Source organism: Thunnus albacares, chromosome 2 (assembly GCF_914725855.1).
Source record: "Thunnus albacares chromosome 2, fThuAlb1.1, whole genome shotgun sequence".
NCBI lineage: Eukaryota > Metazoa > Chordata > Actinopteri > Scombriformes > Scombridae > Thunnus > Thunnus albacares.
The window spans coordinates 37,118,960-37,135,500 of NC_058107.1; the positions used below are offsets into that span (position 1 = coordinate 37,118,960).

The 16,541-nt window shown below is 39.0% G+C and overlaps 1 protein-coding gene across 1 annotated transcript; it reads right to left on the reverse strand.

Annotated features, from left to right (window-relative positions):
• Positions 1-5,853: 5,853 nt before the first annotated feature.
• On the reverse strand, positions 5,854-15,523 carry LOC122968407 (RING finger protein 208). Its single transcript, XM_044333601.1, has 3 exons — positions 15,260-15,523; positions 9,546-10,440; positions 5,854-8,299 (listed from the first exon to the last, which is right to left on the reverse strand). The coding sequence occupies exons 2-3, from the start codon at positions 10,244-10,246 to the stop codon at positions 8,044-8,046; spliced, it is 957 nt and encodes a 318-aa protein (XP_044189536.1). The 5' UTR covers positions 10,247-10,440; positions 15,260-15,523; the 3' UTR covers positions 5,854-8,043.
• Between the last annotated feature and the right edge of the window lie 1,018 nt (positions 15,524-16,541).

The window sequence follows — 16,541 nt, forward strand, 5'->3', positions numbered from 1 at the left end:
TGTACAGTTCATTTATCAGAGAATGTCTTTATAAAGACTGTCCTCCCCATCAGTTGTTTCAGGAAGTGCCCCAATATGAGATATGTTTATATTAAAGTGACAGCGCCCTCTAGCAGTTGTAGTATGTATGATGGGAGCAAAGGAGGAAATCAGGTGAGATTATTATAGAGCGACAAAGTCTGTGTATGGAGGATATGGAGGTGGATGGATTACCCCACTTACTGGCGTTAAAATGTGATCTGTATCTGGATCCGGCATCTGGTTTAGGAAAAACACATTAACGCAGGAGTAAACGCACTTGATCAGATCAGTCAGACCACATCTGGAGGTGTTCAGGCTCGCATTGTGATCAGATCTCAGCAGGTCTGTATAGCGCGACCCTTTTCATAATAAAAAAATTGGTCCAGTGAGTTGAAAGGTCACCTAACTCCGCCTCTTCCTACCAGCTAATGCAAGCGATGTAAAAAGTGGTAGCAGCAGCTGGAAGTCTTACATCGCAAAGAGTGATGAATAATATCCATTCTTGGCAGCAGTTTCTTTGACGTGGGATGCCATGTTTGTCCGCCCAGCTAATTTGCATAATTAAATCAGGTGTAAATGCAAAGATACATGGATCAGATGTTATTATCCTGACAGCGTCTCCGGATATACAGTTGATCACGTTTTTTTTGGTTTTTTTTACAATTGTATTTATAAACTAAAGAAAAACACATTTTTGACACATACATAGCAGTTCTATAGTCAAATTATAAGTCAGAGACAATAATAAATAAAATAGAATATTTCACAAAGGAATCAAAACAAATGTGCTTAACAATGATTTCCTGAAGAGCAGCTGTTCTTTGTGCTTTTCGACATTGAGAGTTGTGTTAAAATTTTCCACATCAATTGAAAAAAAGTCTCAAATTTGGCACGTTGTTAGTTGTTCCTTTATAAATGTGGCATTTCCCCAGCAGACGAAGGTTCACTTCCTGTTTCCAACTGCAAGTCAACGTTAGAATTAACACTTAAGTACTTATTTTAATCCTAACTGTGATGTTTCCCTAAACCTAACCAAACTTTAACCTTCGCGTTGTCAAACATATTTATTTTTCGGGCAGTGATGTGTAACAGTTTCAAAAAGCGCAGACAGATGATGTGGTCCTGCTGCGCCGTCAGATCAGAAAACACATCAGTGTGTCTACTGGAGTTCATGCACCAACAACAAATGTTGTCGTTTAATTAGGACGACTTGTTGTACAGTTAATATGCCAGAAAATCATATGTATAAGTGTGGCTTTAAAGATATGTGTTAAAAAATAGAGTTGGATAGATGCTCATCTTCCTCTGTGAAGCTTTTGTACTCCAAAAGGTGCGATTCTGCCTAAATTATGATTAAAATTTAAAGATATACACAGGTTTGAAATTTGCAGTTCAGCCACAGTAACAGACTGCCAGTGACGTGAGGCAGGAACTGAAGTAACGTCTCTGTCTGTTTTTGGATCTTGCTGCAGTGTTTTGGAGCTGTTGAAGATGAGATAAAGTTTTCTCAGATGTCGTGTCGTGTCATCAGCAGGTGGATGTGAAGACAGAATGACGTCTTGCAGGAACAGATGATCCTGATTGAATCTGAAAGTGAACTGATTTTGTGCCTCTAGAAAAAGTGTTGAAATCCACAAATGTGTCGGAACTTGATGACTGTGTGTGTGTGTGTGTGTGTGAGTCTCAGCTGGACATTCCTAGCTTCTCCAACTTCCTGTTTCTCTAAAATCAACACACACACACTGTTGTTACACCGCTGCCACATCACATCATGTTACATCAGAACACACGAACACACACACACACACACACACACACACACACACACACACACACACACACACCAGCTGACTGTGAGCTGTGTCTTCTAGTTAAGTCCAGTCAAGCTGCACTAACCAGTCTCTCTGCTCAGAGTCACCTGGGAATTTTTACAGTGAACTCAGAGTATTTTCATACTGGACAGCAGAGATTTGATTTCCAGTAGTGGTACTGGCCTCCAGCTGAGAAGTGCGTTCCAGAAAACACAAACAGTAATGTTCATGGTGGGAAAACCAGTGAGAGATCATTTCGTTGTCATTTCCACCACATTAAAAGGTCCAGTGAGACCGCATTCAATGATGATAAATACAAAAACTCCAGACCTTTGTATATGAACAGCATTTCAGCATTTCGAGTTCTTTACTTCATTCATTGATGAAAATGTTTGATTTTACATTCATCCTGCTGGAGGCTTCATATGACGACTTCAACTGGTTCAGTTTTGAGGTTTTGTACCTCTGAGTTTGATTCAAAACATTTATGTGGCGTTTTACGTGACCGCTCTTTACTGCCACCATTACATCGCAATTCAAACACGTCCTGTAGTTTTTAGTGCTTCTCTCAGGCAAAAAACATGTATTTCTCAGTCCACTCATCCTTAAACACTTGAAAAGAAATGATTACTTTAATGGCATGAACATAGCTATACAGTATAATCACAGCAGCCATCTCCTCCTCTGTGGCGGATCCTGATCTCTGACCTCCCGATGGCCTGAGGAGAAGGGAGAGTGTATATTTTCCTACAGCGGCTCAATAACGAATACCATTAGGTTGATCACTGCAGACCTGTCACAGTATCAAGCCACACTTCATCTTTTCCAAGTGACTAACAGCGTCTAAACAGAGGTGCAGCATCTCATCTCATGATAGACTGGTTTACAAATTGTTTTATTAAGCAAATGTTAGCTAGTACGTGGGATAACTTTGTTTAATGTAGCATCAAACACACATTTAGCTCAAAAAACAGCCTCACAGAGAAACTCTTAATATACTTTAACTACTTATATAAATGACATGGAAACACAGTAAGACATACCAAAAACTATATCGGAAGTATTCTGTGATGTATATAAGCATAAAAAAAATACTAAAAATCCTGACACTCTTCGTGTACTAGAGAGTCATTTTTCACTTCTGGTGATTTCAAAACACACAGAAAAAGTAAATGATACTGGAGCTGTTGCTGTGTCACTTATTTACGGTCTGACTAATTTTATCCGCAGCTGCGTGCTGCTCCGGCTTACGCAGTTGATTCAAAAGGATACAAAATAAAACGCTGTATTTATTTTAATTCAGGAAATGTGCATCAGCAGTCAGATTTCTGATTTTCCAGTTACAGTATTACTAATTTGTGTAGAAAGAATTTAAGAAATACAACTGAAACAATACACAGAGTCTGTTTAATCATTTATAGTCTAGTTGCAGCTTTTGTGCACATTAGCACAAAATGAAGTTTTAAAGTTAGTATAATAAACTGTCACCTGACTCATGACGCCCTGATATATGTGAGTCTTTGTCATAAATATATAATTTCTACATATAATATTTTATTATGAATCGTTTAACAAAGAAAAAAGGAACTAACTTGAATTTGGACGTGGCTCCGTCCACTAAACATGTTTTCAGTTTCATTGGGAGCAGAGTGGACACAGTCAAATATGGGTCATGTCTCCATGAAATCGACTGTCTAAAAATATATATATTTCCATGTTATATTAATGTGGTGTAGAGTATTCTCAGCTATCACATTTATGGAAATCTGACGCAGTTGTTTGTTTGTGGCCGTCATAATCAGGTTTCCATACTGTACTTTCCCCCACAGCACACACACAACAAACTTCTACATTTGTTGATGCTGCAGCTCCACCTGCTGGTTTACTGGAGGTGCAACACAATAAAATGTGGATTTGAAGACTTGGAGAAACCTAATATTATGGTCTGATATGAAGTATTTTTTTTCCATTTGAACAGATATGATCAAAAACGTTGGAAAGATCTCCTCCAGTGATGTATCGTAAAAATGTTCTGTATTCAGTAATAACATAAAAACTTCAGTTAACTGGTTAAAATGTCCTAAAGTGTCTCCTCTTCCATGTGAAAACCCAGAATCTCTGAATATGTAAATTATTTCATTTCAAAGTCTTCCTGCTGGACACCAGATGTCTCCTTCTTCACTGTAAAGTTCATTCTCAGTGTTTGTGCACTGGAGGCTTCAAGTTTCCACATCACACTTGTGTAAGTTGTATACTGGACAATGATTGGCTCCAAACTAGTTGTGATGGCAATTTTCATTTTTCAATGTCCTTTCTTCTCCTGTATTTCCAGTTTGCCATTAATACACAGGTAGGTTAGGTCAGGAGTGATCTTATGCAGATTCAAAAACAGATTTTCCAGTCGCTTGGCTGCCGTTTAGTTTGTTGTTTTATTAAAGTATTTGTACATGTCATGAACATACCGGGTTTCTGTCCTGCCAGCTGTAGTGTGCATCTGTTACTGGTCTGGTAAGAACTGCCTGTGCCTCCTGTTTCTTGTCACCTATGCCCCGACATATACAACCCTGTGCATCTAATGACCGCCACCCAGTGTCCAAAATAATACTGCAAGTTATAACTAAAATGACACACCAACAATCAACATAAATGGCTCCTACACTAGTTGTGATGTCAAATCATGCTGGTAGATACACGTTAAACTGAGATTTAAAAAAGGTGATAGAGAAACTTCTTCTAGTGTTAAACTCTGTACATCAGTCTTCAGTGAAACTCAAACATCCAACAGAAGAAATATGAAGATAATCATGTGAGTGAACAGACAGACATTTTCAAAAATCATCCATCGTTTTTTTCACCAGCAGACAGTAAACACATCACATGTCTGTTCTGACTGCAGATGGAGACTTCAGCTCACTAAACAGTTTGGTGTAAATGAAAATCCTGTCAGGGTCAACACTGGATTAAAAAACATTACTGTGACTTGATAATTCCATTGATTCGCCTCATGATGTGTATTTAAGCTCTTGAACAGTGGTTCCTAATCTGGGGGTCGTTGGATTCATCTAAAGGGTTGTGAGATAAATGTGACAGAAAATCTATTTGACACATTTTTCTATTTTTTCCTTAAAGCTTTCTTGTAAATTACTTTATTTTTAAAATAAATAATAAAATTTTTAAAAGAGAGAGAGAGGGAGAAAAAAAGCACCCTTTCCTCAACATCAATGTGTGATGAGGGGAGGTTGGAACCACTGCTCTAACACACTGTTGGACACAAACTCAGGTTAATACAAACTTTTTTTTTTTTACTCCTAGAACTTAGTGGACTTCCCTAACACACCAAATCTGTAAAAATCTTACTAAATCAGCTATAAAAACACATTAATATCTCACTGAGTGTAAATATATTGCAGCTTCAAAGACACACTGGAACAAGACGATACTGAAAATAGAGATACTGTCACACAGTGTGGATACATTTAAAAACTAAAATTTACCCATCCAAGAGGTTAAATCAACTTCTACTTTAATCAAATCCTTTTCATATGTTGCACTGTATTAAATTTTTACTTTGCGCTCACTTCAGCCGCCATAAATAATGAAAATTTTAAACTATAAGCACAAAATACACAATGCATACAGTTAAAAAAACAAACAAACATACAAAACAAACTATATTTCAAAAAGGAATTTATTCAAGTTTAACATGAGAAAAATCGTGATAGTGCAAGTTTTGCTAAAACAGGTTTATAAATATATAAAATAATTTATTTTACATTGCACACAGTAAAACAGGTCCAAGTCTAAAACACACAGAACATAAAAAACAAAAAACAGGAAAATAAACTTTGAAATAAAAACAAACTTTCCTTGTCAAAGGCCGATTTAAATCATGTAAATATGTGTGATAGACTTTTAAAATACATTTTCAGCAGGTGAAGTTTTGAAGCAGCACAATGAAGGTAGTTTGATTTCATGTTAAGTTTGATTTGCAAGTCAAAATGTTTAAGTTTTGCTTATTGGCTTTTTCCCCTCACGTGAGTACAACGTTTTAGGATTATTTTAATGTAACATTCATAAGTGAAAAGGATGCAGCTGTTTAAAACACAGTCGTTAATATCAGTGCAACACAGCATCCTGCAGCTCTGTTTTTACTCTCTACCAACTCCTGAGGGAAATATCTGGCTCTTTAGCTGCTAAATGCTCCACTATGTTCACCAGCTAGTCGACAGCTAACTGTTTGTTGTTTGGTGCTGAGCAGACAGTGTCCAGAGACTTTTTAAAGACTGTCCTCCTGCATCAGTTGTTTCTGCAAGTGGCCCAAAATGAGATATGTTTAAGTGACGGCGCCCTCTAGCAGCTGTAGTAGTTATGATGGGAGCAAAGAAGGAAATCAGGTGACGTTATTAGAGCCGTAAAGTCTGCGTACGGAGGAGAAAGTGACTAAACTGTTGGAAAGGAACGGCGCTCTGCAGGACGAGAACGAAAACATGTCAGTGTCTCTCTTTAAACCACACACTGACCCAAAAACTTTTAAATACTTTGTATTAGTCACTTGACTCCCTCATGATTTCAACACATTTCTGCTTCTTTTAAAAAGGGTCAATTCATCAATTTTATTTGTTGAGCTCTGTCTCCACACATATACAGTGGAGGATGATGGAGTGTTTGTGGTGTTGAGAGCACTGAAGACACATTTTAAAATATTTAAAAAACTGCAGCATGACTTCACTGAAAGAATGTCCCTGGTTACTGTGGATAATCAACGGAGCTCACAGAAAACTTCACAGTGATCGACACCTCAAACTAAACTCCAGTCACCTCTATTTGTATTGTGCTGGTGGCAGAAATATCAGATAGATGTCTTAAAACCAAATGACCTGCATGGAGAGAAACCACTAGAGGTCAAGTCTTTATACACCGTCTTTGTAAGAAAACCACTGATATTTATTTATGTTTCACCATCAATGAAAATCTACTGGCCGCTGCTCTGTGAGCTCTCTGTGTCAGACTGTCACTGCGGCTCGGGGTTATTTGCATCATCGCATGGCTACGGTTTACAGCATTTGGTTAAGACTGAGGGCAGAACTGCAGCTTTGACAAGAGGAAACGGACTCTGATGTACGTGACAGAATAAATAAAACACAGAATCAAAAAAGGTTTAAAATTCAGTCTTTGGGTTTTTTTTCAAGTGCTGAGAGCTGCCAGAACAAGTTCCAACAGGAGGACGTGAAGGAGGCTCCACCTGACAGCAGATCATTTCTATCTATACATTCATGTTTAAAGTGAGGAAGTTAATCTACAGAATAATCACAAACCTTATTCTATTCCTAAAAATGACAGTTGACAATGTGTTTATACAGTTTGAACCATTAATCTACTGTCACTTTTATTTTGGCTTTTATCTGCATCTGGATGGAGCCGCCAGACTTTGACCTGTTGACCTTTTCTTATATAAAGCGTCACCTCTTATGTTCACTGCTATCAGATCAGCCATCTTGTGTTACCTGACCGACATTTTGTTTTGAGAAGCAGTGACTGTGTGCATTTTTCCCCCCCAAACTTGGAGGTGGATAATGGCAGATTAAAGTCCGCTGCTTCTTAGTTTCCAGTTCTTTCTAACCTCAGCTGTTACCTGACAGCCAGGAAGTTCTCATGTTCTGTTATTTCTTCTTCTTCTGTTCAGCAGGTGAATATTTACAGCTTTTGGCAAAGTGAAACAGACTCGAGTCCACTGCTTCTCACTTTCCTCCATACATTTCTTTCTCAGCTGTGATATGATGTCATTTTGTAACTTAATATTGAGGGATGGGGGACGTTTTCAGACATCTGGGTGATGATTTGAAGCTTTTGGCACAAGTTAAACGTTATGAAGCTGATTAAAGTTCACTGCTTCTCAGTTTCTCAGACACTGTTGAGCTCAGGTGAGAGTTTCCATCATCTTCCAGAGTGTAGATTTAATAACAGCTTCCTCTCCGTCTCTGCTCTGAATGTCATCAGCAACTTAAAACCTGCTTATTTTTTTATTGCACATCTGTATCCGTTTTCATCTTTTAACCACAGCAGAGAAACAGATGTTGCTCATTTACTGGATTCAGATGTTAAATGTCGAGATTGTGGAATTTCATTGTTCGACGGTTTTTCCCATCACAGAAATAAAAGCGGATCTCGTAGAAGGAAGACAGGATGTGATGTAATGTGATGTCACTCACGGTCAGTTTTCCTTTTTTTGGTAGGTCAGGAGGAAGATGATGATGCCCGTCAGCAGCACCATCATCATCACCACAGACGTCAGGAGGAAGGCTCGGCACGCCGGCCGGCCCGTCAGTCTGAACAGGGCTCCGCCCATGCCGCCCCCCTCGCTGCGGCCCCCGGCAGGCGGGCTGGGAAGCCCCACATCCAGAGAGCGGTTCATTGATCTCAGAGACGTCAGCGACCTTTGACCCCACCGCCGCTGACCTTCAGACGAACTTAACGAGAAACAGAATGTTATTGATCAAGTTAAGCTGATCCATCTGATAAAATCTGTTTTTTTTTCCAGTGAGATTCAATTAAAAAAAAACCTCTGCAAGTAGAAATTAAATATTTTGGCTGTTTTAACTCCAAAACAAAGAGAAAAATACTGAATCAGTGGCAACAAAGCTGTGATTCTATTCAGAACACGCAGATGGATGAATGCTGATGAGCCTGTCGGCCTTTAAATAACTGATATTGTGTCGTTTCAGCCAAATTTAAACAGCATAACAAATGTGTTCCAAGAAATCAAACGATTGACCTGCAGTTTGACTGTAAAAATGAACCAAAATCTGATTATTTATGTGCAGTAATCAAATAATTGGTTGGTTTTCCATCTATCTCCTGTAACAATTAGAGAGGCTGTTAACCTACTTAACTCTTTAACAGCAGAGGTGTTATCATTCTTGTCCACAGGACACTGTAAAAAAGTCATATCACAGTTGTTTTATAGTGCTGATAATCTTCCCTCCAGTGTGGTTAATCATAAACTCGGTTAGATCAGGAAACACCTGACCGAGGAGGCAGAACTCAGGCTGAATGAATCTTATTCGTGTGTGAAGAATAAAGAGTTCTGGCTGACAACACTGTCAGATTTAGGTTATCAACATTTAGACTGTAAAATGGTAGGTAAGGTATCAGATGCTTAATTTGACAGGTAATGATTATAAATCAACCGTCAGCGTGGCTGCAGAGTCTCATTTTGTCTTTTTGTGTTCAAAACTTTGGGTAAACTGACTTTGTTTCCTTTCATCCCAAACATCTCAAAGTCAATGTTCTCCATCATAAATCAATAAAAACATCCGATTTATGTTCATTATGAATTTCCAAAATTTAGGTTGATAAAAATTTGAATCAAAGGTTTAAAAAGGACAAAGCAGGTTTACAAAAAAAATACATAAGATTTTAGCTCTGAAATTTTATAGAGCAGTAGTCTACTGGTACATGAAATACATCTTAACATCTTGTTAAATCAATTATTGATCTTGATTGTAATGTCTCAGCATTTAATTCATTTTTGTGAAGAAAACAACTAAATTTAAGGGTTATTTTAAAAGTGTCCATATGATAAAATATAAAAAATATCCATATTTTGAAAACAAAGATATAAACTTAAAATCTCAGTAAGATGTGGGTGCAGCGTAGACATGAATTGTTTAAAAAAAAAAAAAAGAAAGAAAAAGTTGGGAACCACTAACTGACCTTTTGACCTGCAGCTTCCCTTTGTTGCGGGAGAAGCGGATGCTGTAGACTCTCTGCATGGCGGCCGGCAGGTAGGACAGCACGTCTGAGTCCGTGGTCAGCTTCGGGAGCCCGAGGGTGGGCAGCGGCGTGAAGCTGCGGCACAGCGGGCACTGGATGGCATTGGGCTCGGCCGACTTGACGTTGATGCGCGCCAGACACTCCAGGCAGAAGGTGTGCTTGCACTGGAGCATCTTGGGACAGCGGAAGATGTTGTTGAACTGGCTGAAGCAGATGGCGCACTCCAGGTCCGGGCAGGATTCCTCGGAGCACTGCGAGGGGAGAGGAGACGGGTGGAGGTCTGGGGACGGGATGATGATGGACACCTGGTGGGAGGGGGGAGTGGAGAGGGCGGGGTAAGGGTTCAGCGCGGAGGCAGAAACTGTCTGGGCTGAGGCTGGAAGCAGCGAGGTGGAACGGTCCAAGATGGGTGATCGGACCAGGTTTTGACCTCCATCTTGCTCTGATGAGGACTGATAAGTTGGGGAGTTATGGCTCAGAACTGTCAGAGAGCTCCGACCTGTGTGGATGACTGGAGGGGAGGTGGCTGGTAGAGATGGATTATGGGAATTGTAATGTTCAGGGGATGAATATGAAGGTGGACCAGGAGCGGTGACATCACTTGGACAGGAGCTCGGGTTTGTATCACTGTAGGGATTCATGACTGGAAGACAGAGGGGTTTAGAGAAAGAAGAGCAGAGTGAAGCTCTCTGGAGGATGTGGAGCCGTCAGGTCAGTAGGGACAGGAGGCATCAGTCATTGGTTAACAGACACATGGAGGATGGATGCAGGATGAAGAAATGATGAAGATGCTCCTCAGAGGGCCTCAGTCTTCAGACACTTATCAAAACTCAGTCTGTGGGAGGAAAGTCATCATCAATACAAAGCAGGCCTACAGGATTCATTCTTACAGACTCAGTGGAAGCTAAACAGTCATTAGTATTATAATAAATGGTCAAAACTAACTTAGTCCTGATTGGCTCTAGGCCCCTTACTTCCAATGGAGGGAAAAACTGTATATTTTACACAGTGTTCTTCTAACTGTGTCAACAGTATGTGTTCATCTGTTTCAACATGACTGCGCACAAAGCCAGTGCCATTATAAAAACAAACAAACAAACCCAGACCTCAACCCCATGCAGCACCTTTATGATGACCTACAGACCGCAAGCAGAGCGTTATCAGTTAGGGTTTTTCCATTGTGGTGGGGGTAGTCACGTTGTAAACAACCGCGAGCAGTCCAGCCATGCTGGCACGTTGTGAGTGGTTTCCACTGTACAGCCTGGCAAGGTAAAAGTTGTTTACCTTGACGTGTTGGAGGTGTGCGGCTTTCCAGAGAAAGCAGTAAAAGTCTGTCGTCTCCAACTCTTCAATATCTCACTGTGGCTGTTTCTGCTTCTATTATTCCTCCCTGCAGTATTAAAAGTTGATGCACTGATCAAATATCTCTATGCATGTTTTTAAATGGAAGAATAGCATCACTAACGCATCCATTCATTATACATTTCCTGTAATGTTTTCACAATAAAAACACCTTCTGCTGGTTCAGGAAATGTTTGGGTTTTCATGAGCAGCAACTCACAGTTCTGGAAGTGGTCAGTAAACAGTGAAATAAGGCTGATATCTGAAAGCACAAACAGGAACGCAGGAGAGAAACTAGACTCCAAACTACAGAGGTTCAGTCACTGTCAGTGTGGCTAAAGTGGACTGACCGGGGCCCATGGAAGATCAGTGTTGTACCTCACTGACGCTCTTATGGCTGAAGGGAAAAAAAAATCCCTGCAAACAGGTTCAAGCATTTGGTGCAAAGCCTCAAATCAGAAGAGTGGAGACTTTTCAGCAGATTAATGCTCACGGTTTTAGAACAACATGTTCATCTATCACATATGGCTGCAGTGTTTGGGTGTCCATACTTTTGGGTATGTGCTGTTGGCTCATATTGAATTCAGTTTAGTTTTACTGACATTTAATTTTCTCCAATTCCTCTCCAAGCACTGGGAAGTGAGAAAAAAAAGCAACACTGTGCTCAAAGATGTTGAAAGCTATGAGACCAGAACAGTGACAGTTACATCTGAAAAACACTGAAACACTTGTATTAGAAAAAGTATTGGCACTGAAAAAAAGTTTCATTGAAAAATAAAGACAGGTTTAAAAAAAACAAACAAACAAAAAAAAAAAAATACAATCTTATATTGATATTTTTTCCCCCCAGCATCACTGGTTTTCAGTTTCTACTTTCTGTTACAGTGTTGGTGTAGAGAGGAGAGCCGCTACAATTGTTAGATTTCCATCTGTGAGACCAACATTTATATTCCATAAGGAATTATATCATATCAAAATGCTGCTGAGACATTAGAGCCAGCAGTAAGTCACCAAAGAGCTGCACAGATCAGTTCATCGGATCATATTCTCCTCAGGACGATGACATGTTGACCTGCCAATCATTTCAGGTGTCGAGCTGCTGCTGTGAGATGACCTGCTGGTCTCACCCGGCCAGCAGCTCCTCACATCTTTGAAAATGTTGCAGCAGATTTACAAAAACAGGAGTTATTTATATCTGAAAACCAGTGATACTGGGGAAAAAAACAAACAAACAACCAAACAACAACACGTCACTGAAAAAAGAATAAAATCTGGAGGATTGACATTGAGAAACATAATGCAAAAAAAAGATCAAAATAAAAAGATTGTAAGAGTAATTTTTTTTTTTAATACTCGTGTTTATTTTTCAGTGGAACTTCTTTCACTGCTAATACAACTGTTTCAATACCAATGTTTCCTTTTTCGGTTCAGGTTTTGTTTTCAATGCCAAATTTTATTTTTGATGTCAAAATTGAACTGTCGCTGTTCTGGCTCCATAGAAACATCAGACTTCCTGTTACAGTGATAATAAGTAACTGTGTGTTATCTATATTAAAAGTGTGTGTGTGGTACTCACAGTATACTCTGCAAGACAACACAAACAATTGACAGGTTGTGGGAAAAGCATTGTATGAAAAGAAAACCCCTAACTAATCAGACCCTTTCAAAATAATAAAGACACACAAAGAAGTTGGAGGTATTTAAAGTTCCACATAAACTTCTGCAACTACCAGACCCACCACTAAGACCAATGTTACAAACTCATGTCATTTATCCATAACTTTACTTCAAATTCGGGTGGAAAGCCCAAAGTTAGATACTTAAAAATACCAAATACATAAGTCTGAGTTTTGGTGAAATGTGTATAATATGATGCACGAGACGTTTAGACCGTCCATTTTCCCCTTTGCAACCTAATGTGTAATTTATAGTTAAAAATTGAGAATTTAAGGAGTTTAAAAGACAGAACGTACTTACCAGCCATCTCCATCACATTACGTCCTAGTACTAATGTCACATTTACTCTGCTTTGTACAAATTTGGGTAGAACTGAAGTCAGCTCTGTGTCCGAAAGATTTACACTGTACCACACAACTGGATTCATTTTCCAGTCTAGCGGGCGTCAACAGGACAGAAATTTGCATTGTCCGTTTTATTTACAAAAGGGAAATAACATGCAAAACGAGCTGGCTCTGCTGCTCTGACGCTGGGTAAACATCAGCAGGAATCACCTCATAACTTAGAAAGATCATCTCTACAACAACCTTTAGTCTGTCACACTGTTTGTGTTCTGCGGCTTTTTTCAGTCTGTCTCCTCACAGACTGACTGACTGACATTTCCTGTTATGATGTGTAGTTTTATTGTTTACCCGGAGGCAGACGCCATGTTCACTACTATTTGCCTGCATTCAGTGCGCTACTTCTAATTTTAAAGTTTAGGGTTAGTTGTGTATTAGTCATAATGCATTCAAATAAAATACCACAAACTAATCATTAACTTTTGTCATTCAGCTCTAACATTAACTGAACATAAAATAGATTCCATTTGATTTGACGGGTGTTTCCTCCCTGCATGTCTTTCCCTATAAACTATGAAAAAATGCAAATAAACTGGTTCAGAACTCACTTGCATTGAAACCTAAAAAGGCAGCAACAACAAGGCATCTGTAGAAATTGAGTTGAGTTTGAATCAGAAAAAAAAACAACAACAAATAAAAACACCATTAGGAGAAGATTTAAAATTTGGTTTATGAGTTGCCACAATAAACTTCTTTGAAACGGGAGATGCCAGACCAGATATGGTTTTTTAAGCAGCCAATAATTTGGATTTTTGTAACAATTTCTCAAAAACTTTCTCAAAAAAGTACAACTGCACCTGAGTTATGTCAGTAGGCTTTAAAGACAAATCCATGATCATTAGATTCTGGTAACAATCAGCTCTATGATGTAAAACGTAAAGAAAAGTCAGAAAAGTGAATGCTGGATCTTACTTTTTAAAGTGTGCTTCCAAATTTTAGGTGTACTGTCAACTAAAAACCCTGAATGATACAATTATAGATCCTAATTAAAACCACATGTGCATCCATTTAGTTTAAGGGCTCCTCACAGATGACTGATGATATCACAGTGGACAAAAAGAAGCAGATTATAACTGCTTAAAGAAATGCCACTATCGGCATAAAGTATCTCCTTTTGCATTTCTGTTATATTAATTTTTGATTTTAAAACATTTTATATGTTCTCTTCTGATGTATTTAAAATGAGTATATTTGATGATGTTTATTTCCCATTTTGTGCTTCAGGACTTCCTTTGTCCTGTAATAGGACCAAATATTATCTGCATGTTTCTAATCTGCTGTACAAAACCAGCAAACTGACGGATTTTACAGTCAACTAGACAATTACATCTCACTGTCACATTTAGCAGGTGACCATCACTGACAGAGCAGCTGATCTCCTGTCAGCTCCTGCTTTCTACATCATATTAGATGTTAACTACAAAAAGGGCAAAACTATCCTACCATGTATATACAGTATTACTGATTTAACCCTTAAAATACACAGTTAAATGCCACTTATCTTAAAGCTACAGTACATAACTGTAGCCTGTATAGAAATCTTGAGATTTTATATATTTCATTGTAGGAGTTTCATAACTTAGTTTAAGTTAGAGTAGCCTACTGGTTTATGTTCAAGGCCCAGACAGCTGACAAATATGAGCAAATGACTTTTACCTGCTTCTTTGTGTCCACTGTGATATGATGGACTTTATTTGGGTTCTTAAATATTCACAGTTTCAGAAAAAAAAAAAAAAATCTTATAGCCTACTACAGCTTTTTAAATTGGTGCTAAATAACAAGGCCTGACTGAGGTGGTTTACATTATGGCTCACGACTGCTTCTTAGAGGAGGCAGGTTTTCATAGCAACGACTGTTTAATTGTACGCAATTCAAGACTAAAGACGAGCGAGAGACACTAAACTCCACGCAAAAAAAAAAAATCCAGTTTACAATCTACAGCGTCAATTCAGCATACAAGCAACACCAAGCAACCGTTACTCTAACAACAGTCTTGATCGATCATGATGGACAGAATAAGGAAGTTTCCACAACAACAAATCACCTTTTCATCGACGTCAGGAGTTGCTTTGTCGGACATCACCCATGCCGAATTTACCTTAAGACCCCCTTGATTTGTAAAACTTCTAAAATAAGCTTTTTACTACTTGTGTGCATTCGCACATAAACAGGAACTGTTGAAGTGTAAGATTTATGAATGGTGTTTGGTGCACAAACGGAAAAAGGCGCTCCTACCATTTACAATCAGCGTAGATTGACGTCCTCCAGCATCTCACACCGGATCATCATTACATCTGTTTCTCACACAGAGACCCTGCTGGAGTTCAGGTTTAACTGTCCCAGATGTTTTATGAGCTGCGACTTCTCTCTGTCTGTCTGCTTTGCGGTGTAGTGAACTGCTATTTGAATAGCTGATTTAAAACGAGGAAACAGGTTAGTTGAATCACCTGTTGGCCTCACAATTTCCTGGCTGTATTTGAACGTTAACACACCTGAGGAAAGTGATGCTGATTAACGGAGAAGCTCTCTGAAGCCCCTCACCTGGTACTAATTACTGCTGCTGTTTTCTATTACTTTATATTGTATATGTTTTGCCACAACTGCTTTATGCCAATTGTCAATAAAAACTGCTTAAATTTCACCACATTTCCACACCTCAGCTGGCTAAAGTTATAGCAGCAGCCTAATTAGCAGCTGGAGCAGACAATTATCACATAAAGACATGTGCTGACTCACAGCAATGACAGGGAAGCACTTTAATGCAGTAAAACAAAAGGCAGTGATTGGACAGTATTGATCAATGGGTAAGGGAGGGCACTGTAAGGCTGTGACCAGACTGGATGCAAATACAGCTGACACAGTTGGTAAATGACAAGATCAAGGGGCCAAACCATATACTGTATAAAAGAAGTGGACATTGCCACCATGATGCCACACATTAATTTGTGGACTCCCTCTTGAAGCATGGATGTATTATAAGAAATGGATACATTCTGTCCAATAAGAATTGCTTGGCTGGCACATATGCCAGTTTTACCAGTATAAAACCTCCATGGATCAAAAATTCATAATAGAAAGAGTCATAATTGACCTTGTTTGCAGTTGGAGGTTTCTTATCAACAGTTGACAGATGTCTCTTTTACAATGGTGGTCTATGGGGAAAATGCTTTTTGGGCCGCAGGGGGATTTTTTGCCACAATACCACTGGGAAAAATTTGCTGCAAGGCTGAGCGGCGGGGCCATATCCGGCTCTTATAATACATCCATGTTTTGAAGCCTTTAGTTCAGCATTTTGGCCATTGTCATTTTGTTTTTTTGGAGCCAGAAGTGACCATATTTGGACATATAAGCACTAGCCAGCTAGCTTAGTCAGCAAGGTGCATCCATAAATCACGTTGACTGTGATATCCATCAGGATGTTAATTTTGGCTACTGAAAACCAGGCTTAAAACAAAATATACTTGCTGGAAAAACTGAACATCTGACTCCTTAGAGGGTCTTTTAGTACAAACAAATG

Excerpts from the sequence above, each read along its gene's own strand:
- LOC122968407 (XM_044333601.1), bottom strand. The coding sequence starts at position 10,246 with ATGAATCCCTACAGTGATACAAACCCGAGCTCCTGTCCAAGTGATGTC. Across the intron at positions 8,300-9,545 it reads GGGAAGCTGCAGGTCAAAAG|TTCGTCTGAAGGTCAGCGGC; the intron begins GTCAGTTAGTGG and ends TTTCTCGTTAAG.